The sequence below is a fragment of the Eupeodes corollae genome, chromosome 3 (genome assembly GCF_945859685.1).
Source record: "Eupeodes corollae chromosome 3, idEupCoro1.1, whole genome shotgun sequence".
Lineage (NCBI taxonomy): Eukaryota > Metazoa > Arthropoda > Insecta > Diptera > Syrphidae > Eupeodes > Eupeodes corollae.
In genome coordinates this window covers 68,917,133-68,935,210 of record NC_079149.1, presented here as the reverse complement: position 1 = coordinate 68,935,210, position 18,078 = coordinate 68,917,133, and the positions used below count along the sequence as shown (strand labels likewise).

Below are 18,078 nucleotides of genomic sequence, written 5' to 3'. Positions count from 1 at the left end.
TTGGAAACTTACACTTTGTGGAAGGTAAAATGGAGCAAAACTGACCAAGTGTCAGTAAGCTTGGAATAAGAGACAATTTTATCTTCTACCAGGACAACGACCCCAAGCATACATCTTACACGGCAAGGTCGTGGTTATTGTATAACCCCTAACCTTAATGCAATTAAGCATATTTGGGATGAATTGGTACGTCGAGTCGCTCAAAAGAATTTTCGAAATATTCAATAGTTAAAGATGGGTCTTCAAGAAGAATGGACAAAAATACCACCTAAAGTTTTTTCAAAACTGGTATCTTCAATGCCTCGACGCCTTGAGGGGGTAATTAAATCAAAAGGATTTGTGGCGTACACAAAATGCTAAATGCAATGTGTCCGATTATTTGTGAGACATGAAATTATGGAGTTGTTTTAGTTTTTAGTTTCCTTATTTTGAAAAGTAATTTAGAATGTTGCTTTTGTTTATTTAAAATAAATATGAGTTTCCTTATGATAAAATATGATGTTTAATTTTAACACCATCATACATTTTCTTAGAGAAATTGAACTACGAACATTTTTCTTTTCTATGTCCGATTAGTTGTGGGGGTCACTGTATATACATATGTCAACATATTATCTTTAAAATTTCTTGAAAACGAGACGCGAGCTGAGTCAGATTTAAAAATTATATACCTTATATTCATATACAAAAGAGAAAATATAATAATAATTTACATTCCTTCCAAAGAAGACTATTTTAAAATATTATGTATGTCTTAAGTTTGAAAAATATCGGGAAATTTTAAATATGTTAATGTTTTCCTTTAGGGCTTATTTATTGTCTATTGACTATATCCATTTAATTTATATTAGACCTGTACAATTTGAAAATTTGTATTTTTTTAAATTTCTGTTTAAATTAAGTAAATTCTGTTCTTTAAACAAAACTTTGTATCGAAACATCCAAAAGTATATATATGTATATATAAAATTAACTGAATTGTAAATGTAAAAAAAATCGGTTTAATTAATTTTCGTAGGAGAAATAAATGTACAACAATTATAAGAACAGAATATAAAAACACGAATAAATTTCAAAACTTACCACAATAACAGCAAAAAGGGCACCAATAGTCATACCGGATAATACATCCGACCAATGATGTTTGTAGTCGGAAACACGACTCAGTGCAGTATACCAGGCAATCATAATCAACAAAAATTGGAGGAAATGTTTTAGCAATTTTGATCCCTTCCAATTCATACGAGATTGCAAGTAAAGCTGTATGTAGGAATAAAAAATGAATTTTATTAATAATAAAAATGGACAATTATAAATGCATTGAAGTCTACATGTCTATCAGCTTCAGCAGACATGATAGATGGTGACAAAATAGAAATTATTTAAATTTAACTGAACATGTTGGGCAAATATTAGAAACTGGATAACCGGACTTATACTCATTAAAAAGAAGTATATATTTTTTATAAAAATTCTAGGAAAACCCAAGCGATTTAGTAAAATTTTAAATATATATATAAGAATGTTAATAAACTAAAAAGATTATTTTGCAAAATTTAGACGATTTTAGCATCATAACATCTTTTAACATATTCCGAATATTCAAATAAGAAAATGGTTACTTTTAGTAATAATTTTACTCCGTATGATCGTTTAGTTTCTGACATATCAAATTAATAGAAGCTCTCCTCAAGGTGCAGGTGTAGTTTTGTGTTGATAAGAAAAGAACTAAGTTTTTGAAATTGCGAGTAAATATTGATAAATACTAAGCATAACCTTCATAAAAAGGTAAACAAATGTATGTTGGGCTTTGAAATAGTAATTGATAGAAAACTTGAATCCTATGGCGTAAAATTTTAAACGGTTTAGTAAAATTTTAAAAGCTTTTTTAGGCATCTTTAATTTTTAGCAATTTCCTCAATCTATATGACATCTGTACAATTATTCTTATAAAAGCAGTGGATGGAATGGTGTAGTCAGAAGTTGGGAGTTCCTATATGAATAAGTCCGTTTAAGTGTAATTACCTTGTTTATTTTCATGAACTATCACATTAGTTGCTGGTTTTTTTTAATAAAAAGCAATAAGCAATTGACTAGTTAGCCAAACAAAAAGAGTTGTTTAAAAATTTGGACTCAGGTAGTAAATTGCTAAATATTAAACAAATTGCTGACTAATCATCAAACGATTTTTACTTAACCAGAATAGAAAATGTTAAAAATTGATAACAAAAAATAATAAACAACTTTCCAACTAAAATACATACAAAAATGTACCAACTGTTACCACTAGTTAGGGGAACATTTATCTACAACTAATCTATTTTCATATTTTTTTTAGCTTCGACATTTTGTATAGATGAAAATTGAATTCAGAATAAAATTGAATTAGAACTGTAAAAACTATACTCACAGCCATGTAGACCATTGTGAAGGTAGAAAAGCTAGAATGACCACTAGGGAAAGAGAGGCGAACTTCCTTCAACATTCGTGGTGTGGAATTGATTCCGAGACATGTAAACTCCTCTATGTAACGTCCGGCGTTGATTGGATTCGAGCAATTGGTACCGTCGCGCATTATAGGTTGGCATACCTGCAAAAATAAAATAAAAATATATAAAATAATAGAGATACGAATGTGGATTAGAATAAATTAGTTTTGAGTGTTGTGCTATGGAAGTTGGAGGTGGATTATAATGATGTGTTTTTTGCATTAAAAAGTCTCAAATTTCATGAAATACGGTTAGCTATAAGGAAATTGAAATCTTAATTTAATATACATTATGTTATTCCCACACATTCGTTGGATGCGAAAGAAAATTTAACCCACATTTGAATTGAAGTATAAACTTAGATAATAGGATGAGTTTGTCATTACAGACTTTACGATTTCTTGATATAAACTTTATGTATAAATTATAATATGTTTTTGTATTTATTTGGGCTTGTGTGAGATTGGTAATTTTAATTAACCATACATACAGTGTGGGTGTACAAAAATGTACGCAGAACAATGATTTTTCTATGCCAATAAGATAATTTGGTTATGATTGATCACAGTCAAAGACATGGTAATTAAAATTAGTAAACGGAAGTCAACATGTCGTAGGGATGTCTTTATACTTACCTTTAGAAATCAAGAAAACAGAAAAACATAACAACAAATTGTTATGCAAGGTTTTGCTTGCTTTATGGACTTCCTATGCACAGGGGCGAACCCAGAAATTTTTTTTTTTAATTTTAAATGTCACGTGTTTTTTTTTGCACTATTTTATTAAGGTAGTAAGAAACATGTATGAATACAAATTTCATATATACACACATTCGCGATTGACAAAACAGTTTGACTTTGACTTCAAAGCTAAAACTTAATTTTTGTATGCACTATGCACGTATGTCTTAGCTAAAATCAACTTCAGTTTATGTCATTCATAGACAATTTAAACCCATTTTAAAACGATATTGTGGAGTCTAAAAACAATCACAACCGGAACTTATGTTTAAGCTGCTTCTAAATCTATTAAACGTCAAAAATAAACAAATTGATTGAGTAAATTAAGTTACGAGACATTTTAATTGAATTTTCAAAAACAAAAATTAAAATGTCAAAACACTTAAGCGTATATCAATATTTTGATATTTTTCAGGATGTTGGAATGCTACTTACTAACTACTAACTAACAAAAATCGAAATCTCTACTTAACCCAATTGGACCCCTTTGAAATAGATAAAACAATTTGTATGAAAGGTATCAATTTTATGATTGACCTTCTAAATATTATAGATCGGAGTTCAATTCAATGTTTGCTTCCAAGTCTTAAAACCACCAGTCCTACTTCATAAAATTTCTCAACTAACAGCAAATAAAATAGTTTAAAGGGTTTCAAAGATTTTGGCAATCCAGCTACGGCAATTTATTTTGTTACCCTCTACAAGCCATTTTGTATAGGTTTAAGTTAAATGTTTCAAAATTGTAGTAGAATATGCATTAAACAGAGCTGGCAATTTTTTTATGAATAGCAGCTGTGTCTAACCTAACCTGTATGATAAATTTAGACTCCAGTTCAAATAGACTCGGGTTTAAAATATGACTATGAATATGCCCCATATTGTTTTATGTCTTACATTTAGTTGTGTTTAAATGTAGAAACGCATTAAAATGTTTAAAAATATTGAATTTAGGAGACATCACGTAACTTTCATTATTAATTTGATTCTTGTTCTTGAAAAATAGGGACAAAACGCGACAAAGGCAAACAGGGTTGCTGTTTTTGTTTTAAAATATTCTGGTGTCGCAATTCAAGAATTTTTTTTACAAAAACTGAGAAAAAGTCGATATTTTCAAAAAGAAATTCTAAAAAGTCCTTGTGAAATGAGAAATCAACACAATATTTACGTCTGTGAATTGAAATATCTGTAAGTCATAGCATTTAAGACACTTAAATCAAAAATTTAAAGATCCACCAAATATAACCCTATTTATGAACAAAAGAGAACGTGACAAAACTTCCCCTGTTAATTTTAATAATCCAAAAAGAGGTCGATCTAAAGTTTTTGTCGAAATGTCAGGAATCAGTGTTGACTAAATGAAGGAAATCCTAGCGGAAAACAATTTAAATCTTGTCTCAAAACTTGTTTCGAAAGCCGACTTTCAATTGCTTTATGCCGACTTGTCTGCCTTAAAAACAAAACAAGACGAGTTATCTGCAAAATCGGAATAAGATACTCGAGACACAAATTGACCGACTTATGGAAAAAAGCGTAGGAGACAACGTTGTAGTACATTTCCCTACTGATCTTCACATCGATCCAGTTGAAAAAGACAAAACCGTATGCGTTGGACTACTCGACGGAAATGAAAACTACACTGAAATTGAATCTACGCACAGAGTAAACCACCAAAACGCACCCACTGCAGTAATTGTTGTCGAACTGAAGTCCCGAGCAACAGCTTTAAATGTTTTAAGAAAGGCGAAGAAACTTAAAGGAACAAAAATAAGTATCAACAAAGATTTAACACATAATGCCCACCAAAGAAGAATTAAAATGGTATCCATAATGAAGGTTCTCCGCGAGTCAAAACCTAGAATGAAAATCTTCGTAAGAGACGATAGGCTGTATGTGGAAGACGCTGTTTTTACACGGAATGAATCGCTTGGGCTCAAGAATGAGAGCAATAAAGACAGTTTGGCTGTAATAAACCATTTCACGGGGGAGATTCCCCATTCTTTAACAATATTATTTAATAAAAAATAAAATAAAACAATAAGAAGTTGCTTTCAAAGAAATAGCGTTTCGCACATAGCTAAATACAAAGTATTTCGAGCTACCGCAATTGCAATATTGTTTAACGGAGCGCAAGGATGAGGGTATCGATCGTTTGAAGCTGTGGAAAAGTTTCTCCGTTTTTTTTTTTTATTAAAAGTAATTTCAACTATATGTTACATCTTGAAACAGGAATAGGACCCCTCTTTTTAGACATACTTAAAGTACATTTAAACTACGTGTCAAGAGTTTCAAGTTTCGTGTGTTAAAGAGTGGAAGAAACTGCCAATTGCATGCTCAACTACTTTTTTCAATATCAGCAGACGAAAGTTACGAGGTGCTTAAGTTGAATTTTGATGAATTGCTGAAAAAAGTCGGCAACATGATGTTAGATAAGTTAATGAGTGAAGCTGAAGCATCTATTTACAGATCTTACTAAAGTAAAGTTAACCATTTCTTGAACCACAATACCTACTTCATGGCCGAAAACAGTACACAAAAAATCAGCTTGTTATTTAAAGTAAGAGCTGAACTCATCAATTTGAACTTCATTATTCACCGTTCAGAATTGCCAATATTTGCGAAGGTGTATTTCATTTTCTGGGAGTTTATCCAATACTCAAGGAGTTCCGAAAGCGCTAGTTTGGGATAGATATACTTGGTTTAGAAGAAACGATCAACATCTTGAATTGAGAACTAGGTTGGGACCTTCTGTAGGAATACTCATTAAACGCTCTTCGCTATAGAACCAAAATAGTTGAGGAAAATTTTTAAGGTTTTAAAGTTTGAAAATTATAAAGTTTATTTTATTGAATTGTATCTAATAAGCTTTTTTCGAACATATAACTTTAAAAAAAATGCCAGTCTGGTAGACGGCCTTCGGCCAAACAATTCAAAGCCTTATGTAATATTACAATTAAGATAATAATGTTTTGTTCTCGTATCTTTTAAAGTCAATAAAACTAATATTTCAATTAACGCAATACGATAAATTTTGAATTCAAGTGAATTCCTACGAAAATAAAAACAAAAATCTCCCAGGAAGGTGTCATGACCTCTACGACAACACCCCTACCCCCTGAATCTTTCAAACATGCTAAAACTATTGTTTTATGATAACTTATTAACATTATTGAAACTTCAGTATTTTTTTTCTTATCTGTACTGCTCCATGAAAAGCAAATTTTTCACACAAAAATAACAAGTCAAATCAGATGCCGACTTCAAACCTTCTATAAAGAAGTTGTAAATATCTTCATGGAGTTATCAATGGCATTGTCTGAATCCGCATGTCTAGGTCCAATTTTTCAGTTGTTAATCCTTCAAAGTATTCAATATAAAAAGATATCTCATCAGAAAACAGCGGTGAAATGGTATATGTAGGTACGATGCAATGGTAATCTATGAATAATCCCTCAGACTCCTATGCATAGAAGATAATAAATGTATCAGTGACTTCAACACGTTTTTTTGTAATTTACTGGACCATTGGGTCTCACCCACTGCTTTTCAATTCAGATGCATCAAATGGACTTATGGACTCCCATAGTTTATATGATACTGCAACACCGCAGCACTAAATGACAAATTGATGCTTGCTGAGTAGATATTCCTCTGGGTTGAAGATACAATGATGCTGAATGGAAATATCAATTTCGCACAGTTCATACTTACTGAAAGACATATATATTGACTTGCTGAAAAGTATTATTTGCTGAGCGGAAAAAATCAAGGAATATCTACCTAGATAGTTTGGGAATTGTATTTCATTCAATTCAACTGATTAAATGAATTGTTGTGGTTGGAACTCTAATTATTAAAACTATTATTGTTTCAATAAATTATACCTAAGTGGAGTAAGAAGATCTGGTGGGATTTAAAATTATTTTGAGATGTGCAATGAGTGGAACTCATATACCTACATCTGATTAAAGTTAATCCAAAACTGTAATATGTCTCTAGGTTTACAATTTTAGAATATGGTTTTTAATTTCAAACGGATGTAAGAAATTATGCATACAGCTCGTGTTGTTGGGACCATATGTGCCAGTGCAACCCATAAGCGAAGCATAGCAAATATTTTTTTCAAAAAAACGTCAAAGAAAGAAAATATTATTACCTAAATGAAATATTGCAGTAAATTGTTTCAGCTGTTTGACTTATGACATGGAGTTTGATACAAACATAAATAATTTTATTCTGTTTTTTTATTTTATACACTAGGCCTACGCAAAGTCTTTTTTGGGGATTTATCTTTTGAAGCACGCGCGACTGTTAATTGAAGATACATTTTTTTAAATGTCCCTCATATGATACACTTCGGCGGGCTGTCTTTATCTTGAGATCATAAATTTTATGTTGTGACACACAAACACGGATATGAGGGCACAGCGCTTAGGAGTGTCTCTCGGAAACAATGAAATTCTTTCAATGAAATAACATGTTGGTGACAATTTGGTTCATTAAATAAAACATAAAACTCGTACAGGAAATATATTTTGATTTTAATGAAAATTGGCTTTTAATGGTATTTTGAGGATATAAGTGCACAAAATTGAATAATTAACAGACAAAATGAATTTAATGCCGTGCTGACAGACAGTTTAAACACAACAGACCTGGAGAAACTGAATTTTTCAATAAACACAGCTCATATTTCATACTGATGAAACCATGTATACAAAACATTTAAGGCCCAACTATAATAGACTTATTCGAGCCTAAGCCAGCTTAAGGGAACGAACCAATACGCAGCCTTATATGTCACTAACCATAATAGACGTTCTGCTCAGTTTCGTTAAATTTCGCGCAATTACGCAAGAGCCATTTAAATGGCTAGATCTTAAGCAAATGTATAATTTGCTTAAGTTACTTGAATTTATTATGGTTACTTTTTGTTTTGACGATAACTTCTGATAACTTTTCGTTCAGTTTTGACATTAGCGTACTTTAGGTTAAGTCTATTATAGTTGTGCCATTAGTCTTGTGCCCTATAGTAATATGAAAACGAACTAAATTAAATAATTGAATTCATCAAACAATTCATATTCCATAAAGTTAAGGTGGGCGAGTAGATGGGATATTGAAGAATTTCTGGACCTCTACCTAATTTTTGTCAATACTCGGTGTTGAATTAGATAACCATTCCCCATATTACAATATCACTATAACTATGATTGCGCGCTAATAAAAGTTAGTTATTTCTCACTTTGTTTAAATAATTGTAAAGGCCATGAGGGCCATCTTGACGCCATTGCACAGTGGCCAGTTTTGACTCTTTTGGTTGCTTAATTAATAGAGATATTGCTTAATTTTTTTAAATCCTGAAGGAAATTTCTAAGGCTATAAAAATTGTGACTTTAAAAAAAAATGTGTACACGGTGCTTCAGAAATTTGTCTTAAAATAAGAAGTTTTAACAAAGGTGATAAACATAAGCGGTATTTTAATATGCAATCGTCAAAATCAAATTTTAAAGTAATCTAAATGAATTGAAACAGTAGAGCAAAAAGAAAAAGGACCAATTCGGGGAAATGTGTAACAAACTCATCCTTTCTGGAGAGTGTCGTTCTTTCAGATCTTTTTGGCTTCTCAAATGCCTTAAAGAAGAAATAAGTGAATCCGAAGAGGTTGCAAGCAATTTAAATAGGTCCTCATTCTGCCGAATCCTGGAAACTTGTAGTCTTTATTTTTGCATTCCTGGGCTTCTTCTGACATATCTCCAAGTGGTAGTGATTGATATTCAATGAAAATTTGACTATGAACCAATATTTTGTGTAGAGAAGGTGTGAGTAGGATACCTTTGTTTTAAAATCTCTGCCGTTTTATTGACATACTCCCCAAATTTAACTGCATTCACTGCTTCTCTGCAATTCAAGACGTTCAATATTACTTTGAGCTTCATTATAACTTCTCCATTGACTCCGGTTATTCGAGCGGTTGCATATGACTGTTCAAAGAATCTTCTTGCAGTCCGTCATTTGTGTTTCCAAACCCTTGATTGGGTTATTATTATAGTAATTATTTTCGTCCTCAATTGAAGTTCTTTTGTGTCCTTTTGCCATATCGGACATGACCGCGTTTGTTTCCGTTAATTCATTTAATACTCTTCAGTCTATCATAGTTAAAAAGAACTAGTGACTCACAGTTATAGTTGTTTTTTTCTTCGAAAAATGAATATTGCAAGCAGTTTTGCATAAACGAGTCACAGTGCGCCGATCATTTCTTCAACCCATTCCAAGCTCAGAGAATTCTAAACACTTAATTTTCCATATTTCGTGTAGTGGTGATTTCTTCTAAAGTTTGAATTGTTTCAGATTATCTGCATCATTGACATTTGAATTGTTTGCACTAACGCCGCCGCCGGCCGGCTTTTTTAATTTTAGCCGTAGTGTCAGGAACTGGAAACAGATCTCAAAATTGTCCTTCGATCAACAATTTTTGTCTCCGTTTTATTTTTTCTAAATCAACTTTTATTTCATAATTTAGGATGTGGATACGGTAATAGATTATCCTGTCTTATTTGATTACAATGAATATGGCAATGGAAGTTTCACAAACAAAAAACTGAAACAATTTGTAAGTATAATTCGAAGCATAAAACCTAATTTAATTTGTACTATTTCTACATAATTCCATTTAAAGATGGCAGCAACCTCTGCCGATACGTTGGGAAAGCAAATATAACTTTAATCATTCATTTCCATAACCATTTTTACCAATAAAGCTAAAGGCTAAGTTATCCACATTCTAAGTATATGCAGGAATAGACTATAAATAAATAATAAATTGCATTTAACTTTTTCATCACTAATAAGAGGATTTGCTCATTCTTTCATTTTTAGTAAAACATCTTATTGCACTTAAAAAACTTCAACTGTTGATTCAATGTGTCAATCACCTTAAAACTCAAAATGAAAAACTATGTTTTTGTATATTAAAGAATTTGCAAGAGTATCGAAGAAAAAGTTGCAGTACTTTTTGAATAATTTTTTCAAAATCATAAGCATAAGTGTTTTGATTTGTGCTGATCAAAACAAAATGGAATTCCTTAGCCCCAGCTCAATAAATAAACGAATCTAATTGGTTGTCTATGAATTTAACATATTTATGAACCATACACATTTCGAGATTATTTTTATTTATGAACAATACCCGCTTCCCTTATACATGACTCGAGCGACCAAACGAGCAGCAAACATTATTCAAACAAAAAATTAAATTACAAAATAATTCCTCGGACAAGGAAAATTCTTGGCTATATTTACAAGCACACAGATGTGTATATACTCACAGCAAAAAAGTGAGGTCTCAGTCGGCCAATGGAATATTTTGCGATGTCAGTTGCAAGTTGGGACATTGCGGCTCCAAATCCAAAGACTCCGAGCTTCTTATAACATTCTATCAACCATTCCGGTACCTCCCATCCATTGAAAACGAATCGTCGAGTGGTAGTTGTTTGCGGCTTCATATTAGCCTTGACCAGTTCCACTCCGATTACCTATAAAGAAAAGAAGAAGGTAATTTTTATTAATAAAGTTTATAACATAATATCAATCAAAGGATTATGTGAATAAATTGCATTTCAAAGCAATCGCCGATAGTTCAAAATAATTATAAATCAAATTAATTTATACACACTATAGACTCGAGCAGCACCTGTTGACATTGTAATTCGAAAATAAATTAAAATTTTCATCATAAAGTAAGTAATTTCCAATTTCCATACATTAATAATTTCTTGTTGCAAAAACAATATCAATTAGATCGTGTACAAGAAGTACCAGAATGTAAACATAAACAAATTTCAATTAATAAAGTTTCTGTATAGAATCGATCCTGTTTACCGAACGGAACTGTTTTGATATAAAAATAAATTCTGGAGTAGGATAAGAGAGACATTGTGCATGTGCACTTCCACATGTACATATGTGAGAAAATCTGTGAACAAATTAATTTATTTGCAAGAGTACCTTTATGAAACCACATGGGGTACATCTTTGGGTAGTCGCGGTTAAAAGGAAAAAAATTAATTTCAACTATTGCCACTATATCAAGACATGATTACAGAATTGCCGTCGTTTTTGATTTTTTTGAAATATTAAGGTAAAATGTACTATTTACTTTTGTAAACTGTAAATTTGAAGATATTTTTTTTATACAGTTACAACATAAAATAAAATTTAAACTCATACTCTTACTCGTTTGCTTTTATCTCAAGCAATAAAGATGACTTTGAAAGTTCTTAGTGATTATTTATTTTTAAATGATGGCAACGCTGTTGCATTCTTCATGGTACTATAAAGTACTTCTGTTAGTTAGGTGGAACCAACATCTTTGAGTTCCTTATATGAAATACGATTGCGTGAAATGTATGGTTGATATAAGGCAAGGTAATAAATTGACCTTGCAATTGAACTTTACGTGTGCGAAATAGGGCTCCTACTGTGAATGAAGTTTGAGTTGTGTATTTTGGATAGTTGTGCTATATAATAATATGCTATGTGAAACTTCAAGGAAAAGAGCTGCTTTTATACAAAGAAACACTTAAAACACAATCAAGATCTGTCATACCAAATCACAAAATAATTTAATATTTATAAAAGATAAAGTTAAATTGAAGTGTCTTTTAGAGAAGAATCAGGTTAGTAAAAAAATTGACGAATATTACTTTTACAGAGAGGACTTTTCGTTCTTATTGGTTAACATGACATTGTTTTAAATAATCTAAAAAAAGGATATCAAGTCGATGTCATATATACGGATTTTGCCAAAGCATTTGACAGAGTTCACCAAAAATTGTAATTCATAAACTGGCAAAAACAAGGTATGCATTCTAACTTGCTAAATTGGTTGCGTTGATATCTTACAGGTCGCATTCCATATGTCCGTATTGATTCGATCTTTTCAAGTATAATATAGATGTTTCATCGGGTGTTCCTCCAGGTAGCCATCTTGGACCACTTTTGTTTATTATATTCATAAATAATCTACCTGATTTTCTCTTAAATTCCTTTTTCTTTATGCCGATTATCTCAAGTTCTGAGGTGCATTAAGGATCCGGTGGACTGTGTGCTTTTTCAAGAAGATCTTCAAAGCTTATTGACATGGTGTAAAATCAACAAATTAAACATCAATCTAAATGTAAATGTTTTTCATTTTCCCTCCGCTCGTCTCCTTTCGTATATGATTACCAAATTAGATCAGATTAATTCTTTACTATCCAAAAAATGGTTTACAAATTTGGAGTACTGCTGTGTGGTATGAAATCCGTTTTACAAAACTCATTCTGTTAGAATTAAAAAAGACAATTTACAAGAATAGTTTTTTATAATATTAGATGGAACGATTATGGTATGCCACCTAATAATGTGCTCCCCGGAGTACTTGGTGCTCCGCAAATAATATCCAAGTGCTCCGTGGAAATATTTGAAAAAGTAAACAAATTCCAAGACGGATTATTAACTTGTTAATTTTAAGCTTCTGATTTTGTAATTTTGATAATTTATAAATTGATAAATTTACATACAATACCACGAAGACTATAAAGAGTGCCGATTGAAATAGAAACAGTTTTTTTTCAATTCTTGCAAATTTTTAAATGTAGTACTGTGAAGTTAATTTACAGGTGCTTTTAGTGCGTGAGTTTTAATTTTTTTTGTTTTTATCCATACAATTTTCGAATGAATCGCTGGCTTAGGTCTGGATCATTTAAAAAAGCGAGTGAATGGTCTGCAAAAGCACCCGAAGCTGCAGAAGAATCTCCAACTGACGGGTATGTCCAAACAAAATCATAATTGACTTAAATTAATAATCCATTTAACCGCACAAAATGATTTTAATTATTTAATTTTGTTTGTTCAATTTCGGTTTTCCATATACTTATTTTAGTGCGAAGAAAAATGACGCAATAGAGACAGCGCAGCGGTGGCGTTAGAGATTTCTGAAGTTTTTGAGTTTGATAGTTTGTCTAGTACCTACTAGTGCCACGTTGATCGATGCTACACAAAAAAGATCAGGTAAAAGGATATACCACGAATCATATTTGGATTTCCTGAGACAAGTGGCAACAAACCTCAATGCGTAATTTGCCGAAAAGTGTTGCCGAACAGTGCATTTTTCCAGCAAAAATGAAACATCACTTTGCAGTGATTCCTCCAGATTTCAAAAGCAAACCGACTGATTTCTTCAAAAGAAAGTATGCTGAACTTAATAAATCTCAAACGATTATTACTTATCACTCAAAGAGAGTGACGTAAATGCGTTGACGGCGTCCTACTTGGTAAGTTTCAGAATAGCGCAAATTTGTGAAGCCCATACCATTGCTGAAAAGTTAATAAAGCCATGTGTTAAAAAACATTGTTGGATGTTTGTTGGGTAAAAAGGGCAAAAATTAGCTGACACCGTTCCTTTGTGAAATAACACTATATCAAGACGAATCGGAAACTTAGCGGAAAATGTGAAAACTACTTTACTTTTTCGAATGAAAGTCACAAAATTTGAGCTGCAAGTGGATGAATCAACGAATTTTGCAGGGTTAGCTATATCTAGTACAGTCCTTTCAAGAAGATCTGCTCTTCTGCAAGCCGTTGCCAATTTTTAATTTAATTGACAACTTTTTTATTGTAAATGACATACCATGGGTTAACTGCGTGGATTTATGCACGGATGGTGCCAAGGCCATGACTGGTTCTACACCGCCCGCCATGCCATTGCAATGAAAAAAATGCCGGTCTCCCTTAACCCTAGAAAGATAACCTACGTCAAATTGATGTATAAATCATGTGTATTACTTATGGTCTATGAAATATGGTTATCTTTCTAGGTTAAAGAGGTGTTGCACGAAAGCGCGAAAATAATTAACTTTATTAAACCACGGCCAAATAATACCAGGCTTTAATATTGTGTGATGACATGGGTAGTCTACATATGTCTTTTCTTCTTCAGGATGAAGTAAGGTAGCTTTCTCGCGGAAAAACACTGACGTGGCTTTTCGAAATGATAGCGGAAGTTAGAACCTTCGTCATTGACCACAATGTTGTGTAATGAGCGTTGGTTATTGAAATTGGCGTTGGGTATTGAAATTTGTCAGATATATTTAAAAAAAAATGATTTGAGTGTATCACTTCAGGGAAAGGCAATAACTGTTTTCGATGCCAGTGACAAAATAGAAGCATTTAAAATAAAATCCAGTTTTGGATCGAATCTATAAAAAATCGAAACCTAGACAGCTTTACAAAGCTTAAAGAATTTAAAGAAGAAATAGATTTAGACATTCCCGATGATGATTTAAATGAGTTTAATATCCACCTAGTAGATTTGCTGGATAGCTTTTTTCTCTATTTTCCAAACGAATACCACTTGAACATTAAGGAAAAAGTATGGTTAATAAAACCACCTTCCCTGACATCGCTACAGTTTGAATGCTTGATTGATCTGACAACAAATTCTTCTATAAAAAAAACTTTTCGCAACAAAGAAATCTTCATCAGAATTCTGGTGTATGTTCAAAGACGAGTTCAGTTTATTGTCAGAGAAAACTAAAATAATTCTTCTGCCGTTTGCAACAATATACATGTGCGAATCAGTGTTCTCTGCATATGTTGGAACCAAAACAAAAATGTTCATGCAAAAAGTGCTCCACGATTAAAAAAATATTGGGAATCTTTTTTGGATTTTTTTCAATTCAATTCACCTTTTGCTACTAACAAATGTATACATATAAAGAAATCAAGCTTTTGGAAAAAATTGCACCAAGGTCTTTTTTAGATGTTACTGTTGCAAGTAATGTGCACGACACTACCTCCGACAACGGATTCAGGCTGGTCGATTTCGCTGCGTTGCGAGACGTTCTGATAGCTAGTACGCAGTTCACGCATCTCAATATCCACAAGGGGACATGGAAATCTCCTGATCAATCAACCGTCAACCAGATTGACCACATTGCGATCGACACACGACACTTCTCCAGTATCCAGGATATCCGAACATTCCGAGAGGCCAACATTGACTCGGACCACTACCTCGTTGTAGCCAAGGTACGGCTACGGATATCCCGATCCAAGCCAAAACAAGGAAGTACCTACTGTGAGAAGATTCGACGGCTACAATCGCAAAAGACTGCCATGTCCTTTTCCGATCGAGTCTCTAATAACCGCTTAAGGAGTCATATGCTTCCTGCATTAAAAGCATTGAAAACCAGTGGCAACATTGCCTTGCAGCCATCAGAGATGCCGCCTCTGAAGTGCTAGGTTTCACACGGCCACCACAGCGAAACCCCTGGTTTGACGACGAATGCCCGCAAGCGCACGCAGCGAAACAAGAGGCATACAAAACGGCACTGCACAAAAGGACTAGAGCTGCTCGCGAAAAAAAAACTCCCAAGGGTACCAGCCACGAACCGAAGCCTGTAAAGACGATCAGGGAAACATCGTAGTAGAACCGCAGTCGATGCTGAGAATATGGAAAGATCACTTCTCCAAATTATATAACGGCGATGACGAACCGAATTCCGCTGTAAGGGAGATAGAACCACTCAACCTCGGCGACGCAGATCAACAATTCCGCCTACCCGACCTTGAAGAAGTGAAGATAGCTATATCTACACTTAAGTCAAACAAAGCTGACGGCATCGCTGCCGAACTATTCAAAGCAGCAGGCGATGACTTGGTACGGAGCATGCATTAACTCATCTGCAAAATATGGTCGGAAGAAAGCATGCCCATGAGTGGAATCTCAGCATAGTGTGCCCGATACATAAGAAAGGAGACCCTCTAAACTGCGCCAACTACAGAGGCATCAGTCTCTATAAGATCCTCTCTGCCGTATTATGTGAACGTCTGAAGCCATTCGTCAACAACCTGATTGGTCCGTATCAGTGTGGCTTCAGACCAGGAAAGTCCACTATAGACCAAATATTCACACTACGGCAGATCTTGGAAAAAACCCAGGAGCTTCAAATCGATACCCACCATCTATTTATCGATTTTAAAGCCATGTATGACAGCATCTATAGGGAAGAGTTGTACCTAGCAATGTCTAGTTTTGGCATCCCTGTCAAACTTATCCGTAAACCCTGCCTTTTTTAGCCCTAATGCAATTGAAATATTTATATAAATGGTACTCGTAGCAGTATACATTTCAAGTAAGTCTATTAATTGATAAAATTTGGTGTTTTCTTATACAGTATCAAAATATTCATACTCTTTTTTTTTATAATTAACGTACTCATAGTATGAATGACTTCTTGTCAGAAGTCAATTTCTTATCATCCTCCAGAACGCGCACCTTGCGACTCACTGTCTCCGAAATGGGAACTGACTCGTAATTGAAAAATAAGATATAATAATGAAATTCATAACACTGACTCGTTTTTATCTGAACCAAACTCAATGAAATTAGTTATAAATATTAATTTCATAGATTTTAATCAAGTTTTTGACACACAAGGAGGCCATTCTATGAATAACAAAACACATTAAAATGACCAAGTATAGGGTAGATACGCTGATGATGATATACACTTTGAGTCTCAGTTTCTAACAAGTTTTAGATCATTATTTGCTTATCGTGGTTTGCACGCGTGGCTGCATTATTTATCAACTACAAACGCAGTACCTGAGCCCTTTCCTTTGGACAAGAAGTAGTCTGTCTGTTAAAAAACATAAAAAACAGACGAGGTAAAAACACTTTTAAGGAGTCACCACATGTCTTGGACTTGGACAAACGATTATGATATGAGGATTCTAAATGAATTTTTATATACATAGGTAGTAACTATATATTGAAGCACGTTGAGATACAATCAAATCCACACGCCAGGTGATAGCGCCAGGCGCAATCCAATGCATCATTGTCAGTCTGGCAGATAGTAGTTATAACTATAGGCGCGTTAACTCACCTAGATAATATCGCCCAACTGTCAGAATATGCTTTTATTTGACATTTGAAGGCAACGCACGAACGATTTTTCTACTCTTCGTTGCAAACGATTAAGCTGACGTAGATCCAATCCCCAACCCAGGCAGCGAGGGCCAGCAATGCTATTAGCGACACAACGATCATGGTGTTTGGCATATTTCGAAGAATACACTGTCCTATTCTCATTACATTTATGTACCTGGACGGACAGATGGATGGATGGATGGACGGATGAGTGAAATGACTATAAGTATGTACCTGGTTGATTCAATCTTGAGGGTGGGGAGTTTAATTCATTAATAAAAGTTGGACGAAGTGTTGAAGGTTGATTGTACCTGGTTAATATTGACACCTGAAAAAATGCAATGCAAGGGATTTCTAATAGCTTTATGAGATTATATGCTACGTACTATATATATACGTAAATAATTGCTGTTCTATACGATATTATGATGTTGTGAGGTAAAACTGCATTAAGTGTTCTTTAATTTTGTTATTTATAATTACCAGATACTGTCATGGAATTTACAAGGCCGTTTTTTGTATGGAATGAAAGCGAAGTACAACCAAAACAAAATTCTCAGACTAGATGGTGTTTGGGTTTGGAGACTTGTCGCGACAGAGAATTTATGCTATACGTAGTAATTATCTACCTCGTAAACATGACAGTTAATAAGAAATATTGTTAAAGACCTAGTAAATATGTACATTAGTAAGTAAGATAGGTGGCACAACAGGCCATTGAGAACTAGGGCCTAGTGACTTACAACTCTCAACCATTCCCTTGTGCGAGTAATATTGTCAGGAATGGAGGGGACCTACGGTTTATATGTCGAATCCGAATGGCTAATTTGAGAAAGTACTTTTTCATGACAAGAGTTACTCTTGGAGAATTTGT

General features: G+C 33.3%; 1 protein-coding gene across 2 annotated transcripts in view; it reads right to left on the bottom strand.

Annotated features, from left to right (window-relative positions):
* Positions 1 to 18,078, bottom strand: part of LOC129952879 (putative phosphatidate phosphatase) — a 105,656-nt gene that overhangs the window by 8,438 nt on the left and 79,140 nt on the right. For both annotated transcript variants that reach the window (XM_056065799.1, XM_056065798.1), the window contains exons 4-6: positions 10,555 to 10,761; positions 2,411 to 2,590; positions 1,084 to 1,260 (exon numbers count right to left, since the gene is read on the bottom strand). In XM_056065799.1, coding sequence (XP_055921774.1) covers positions 1,084 to 1,260; positions 2,411 to 2,590; positions 10,555 to 10,761 — 564 coding nt within the window. The remainder of the gene's footprint in view (positions 1 to 1,083; positions 1,261 to 2,410; positions 2,591 to 10,554; positions 10,762 to 18,078) is intronic.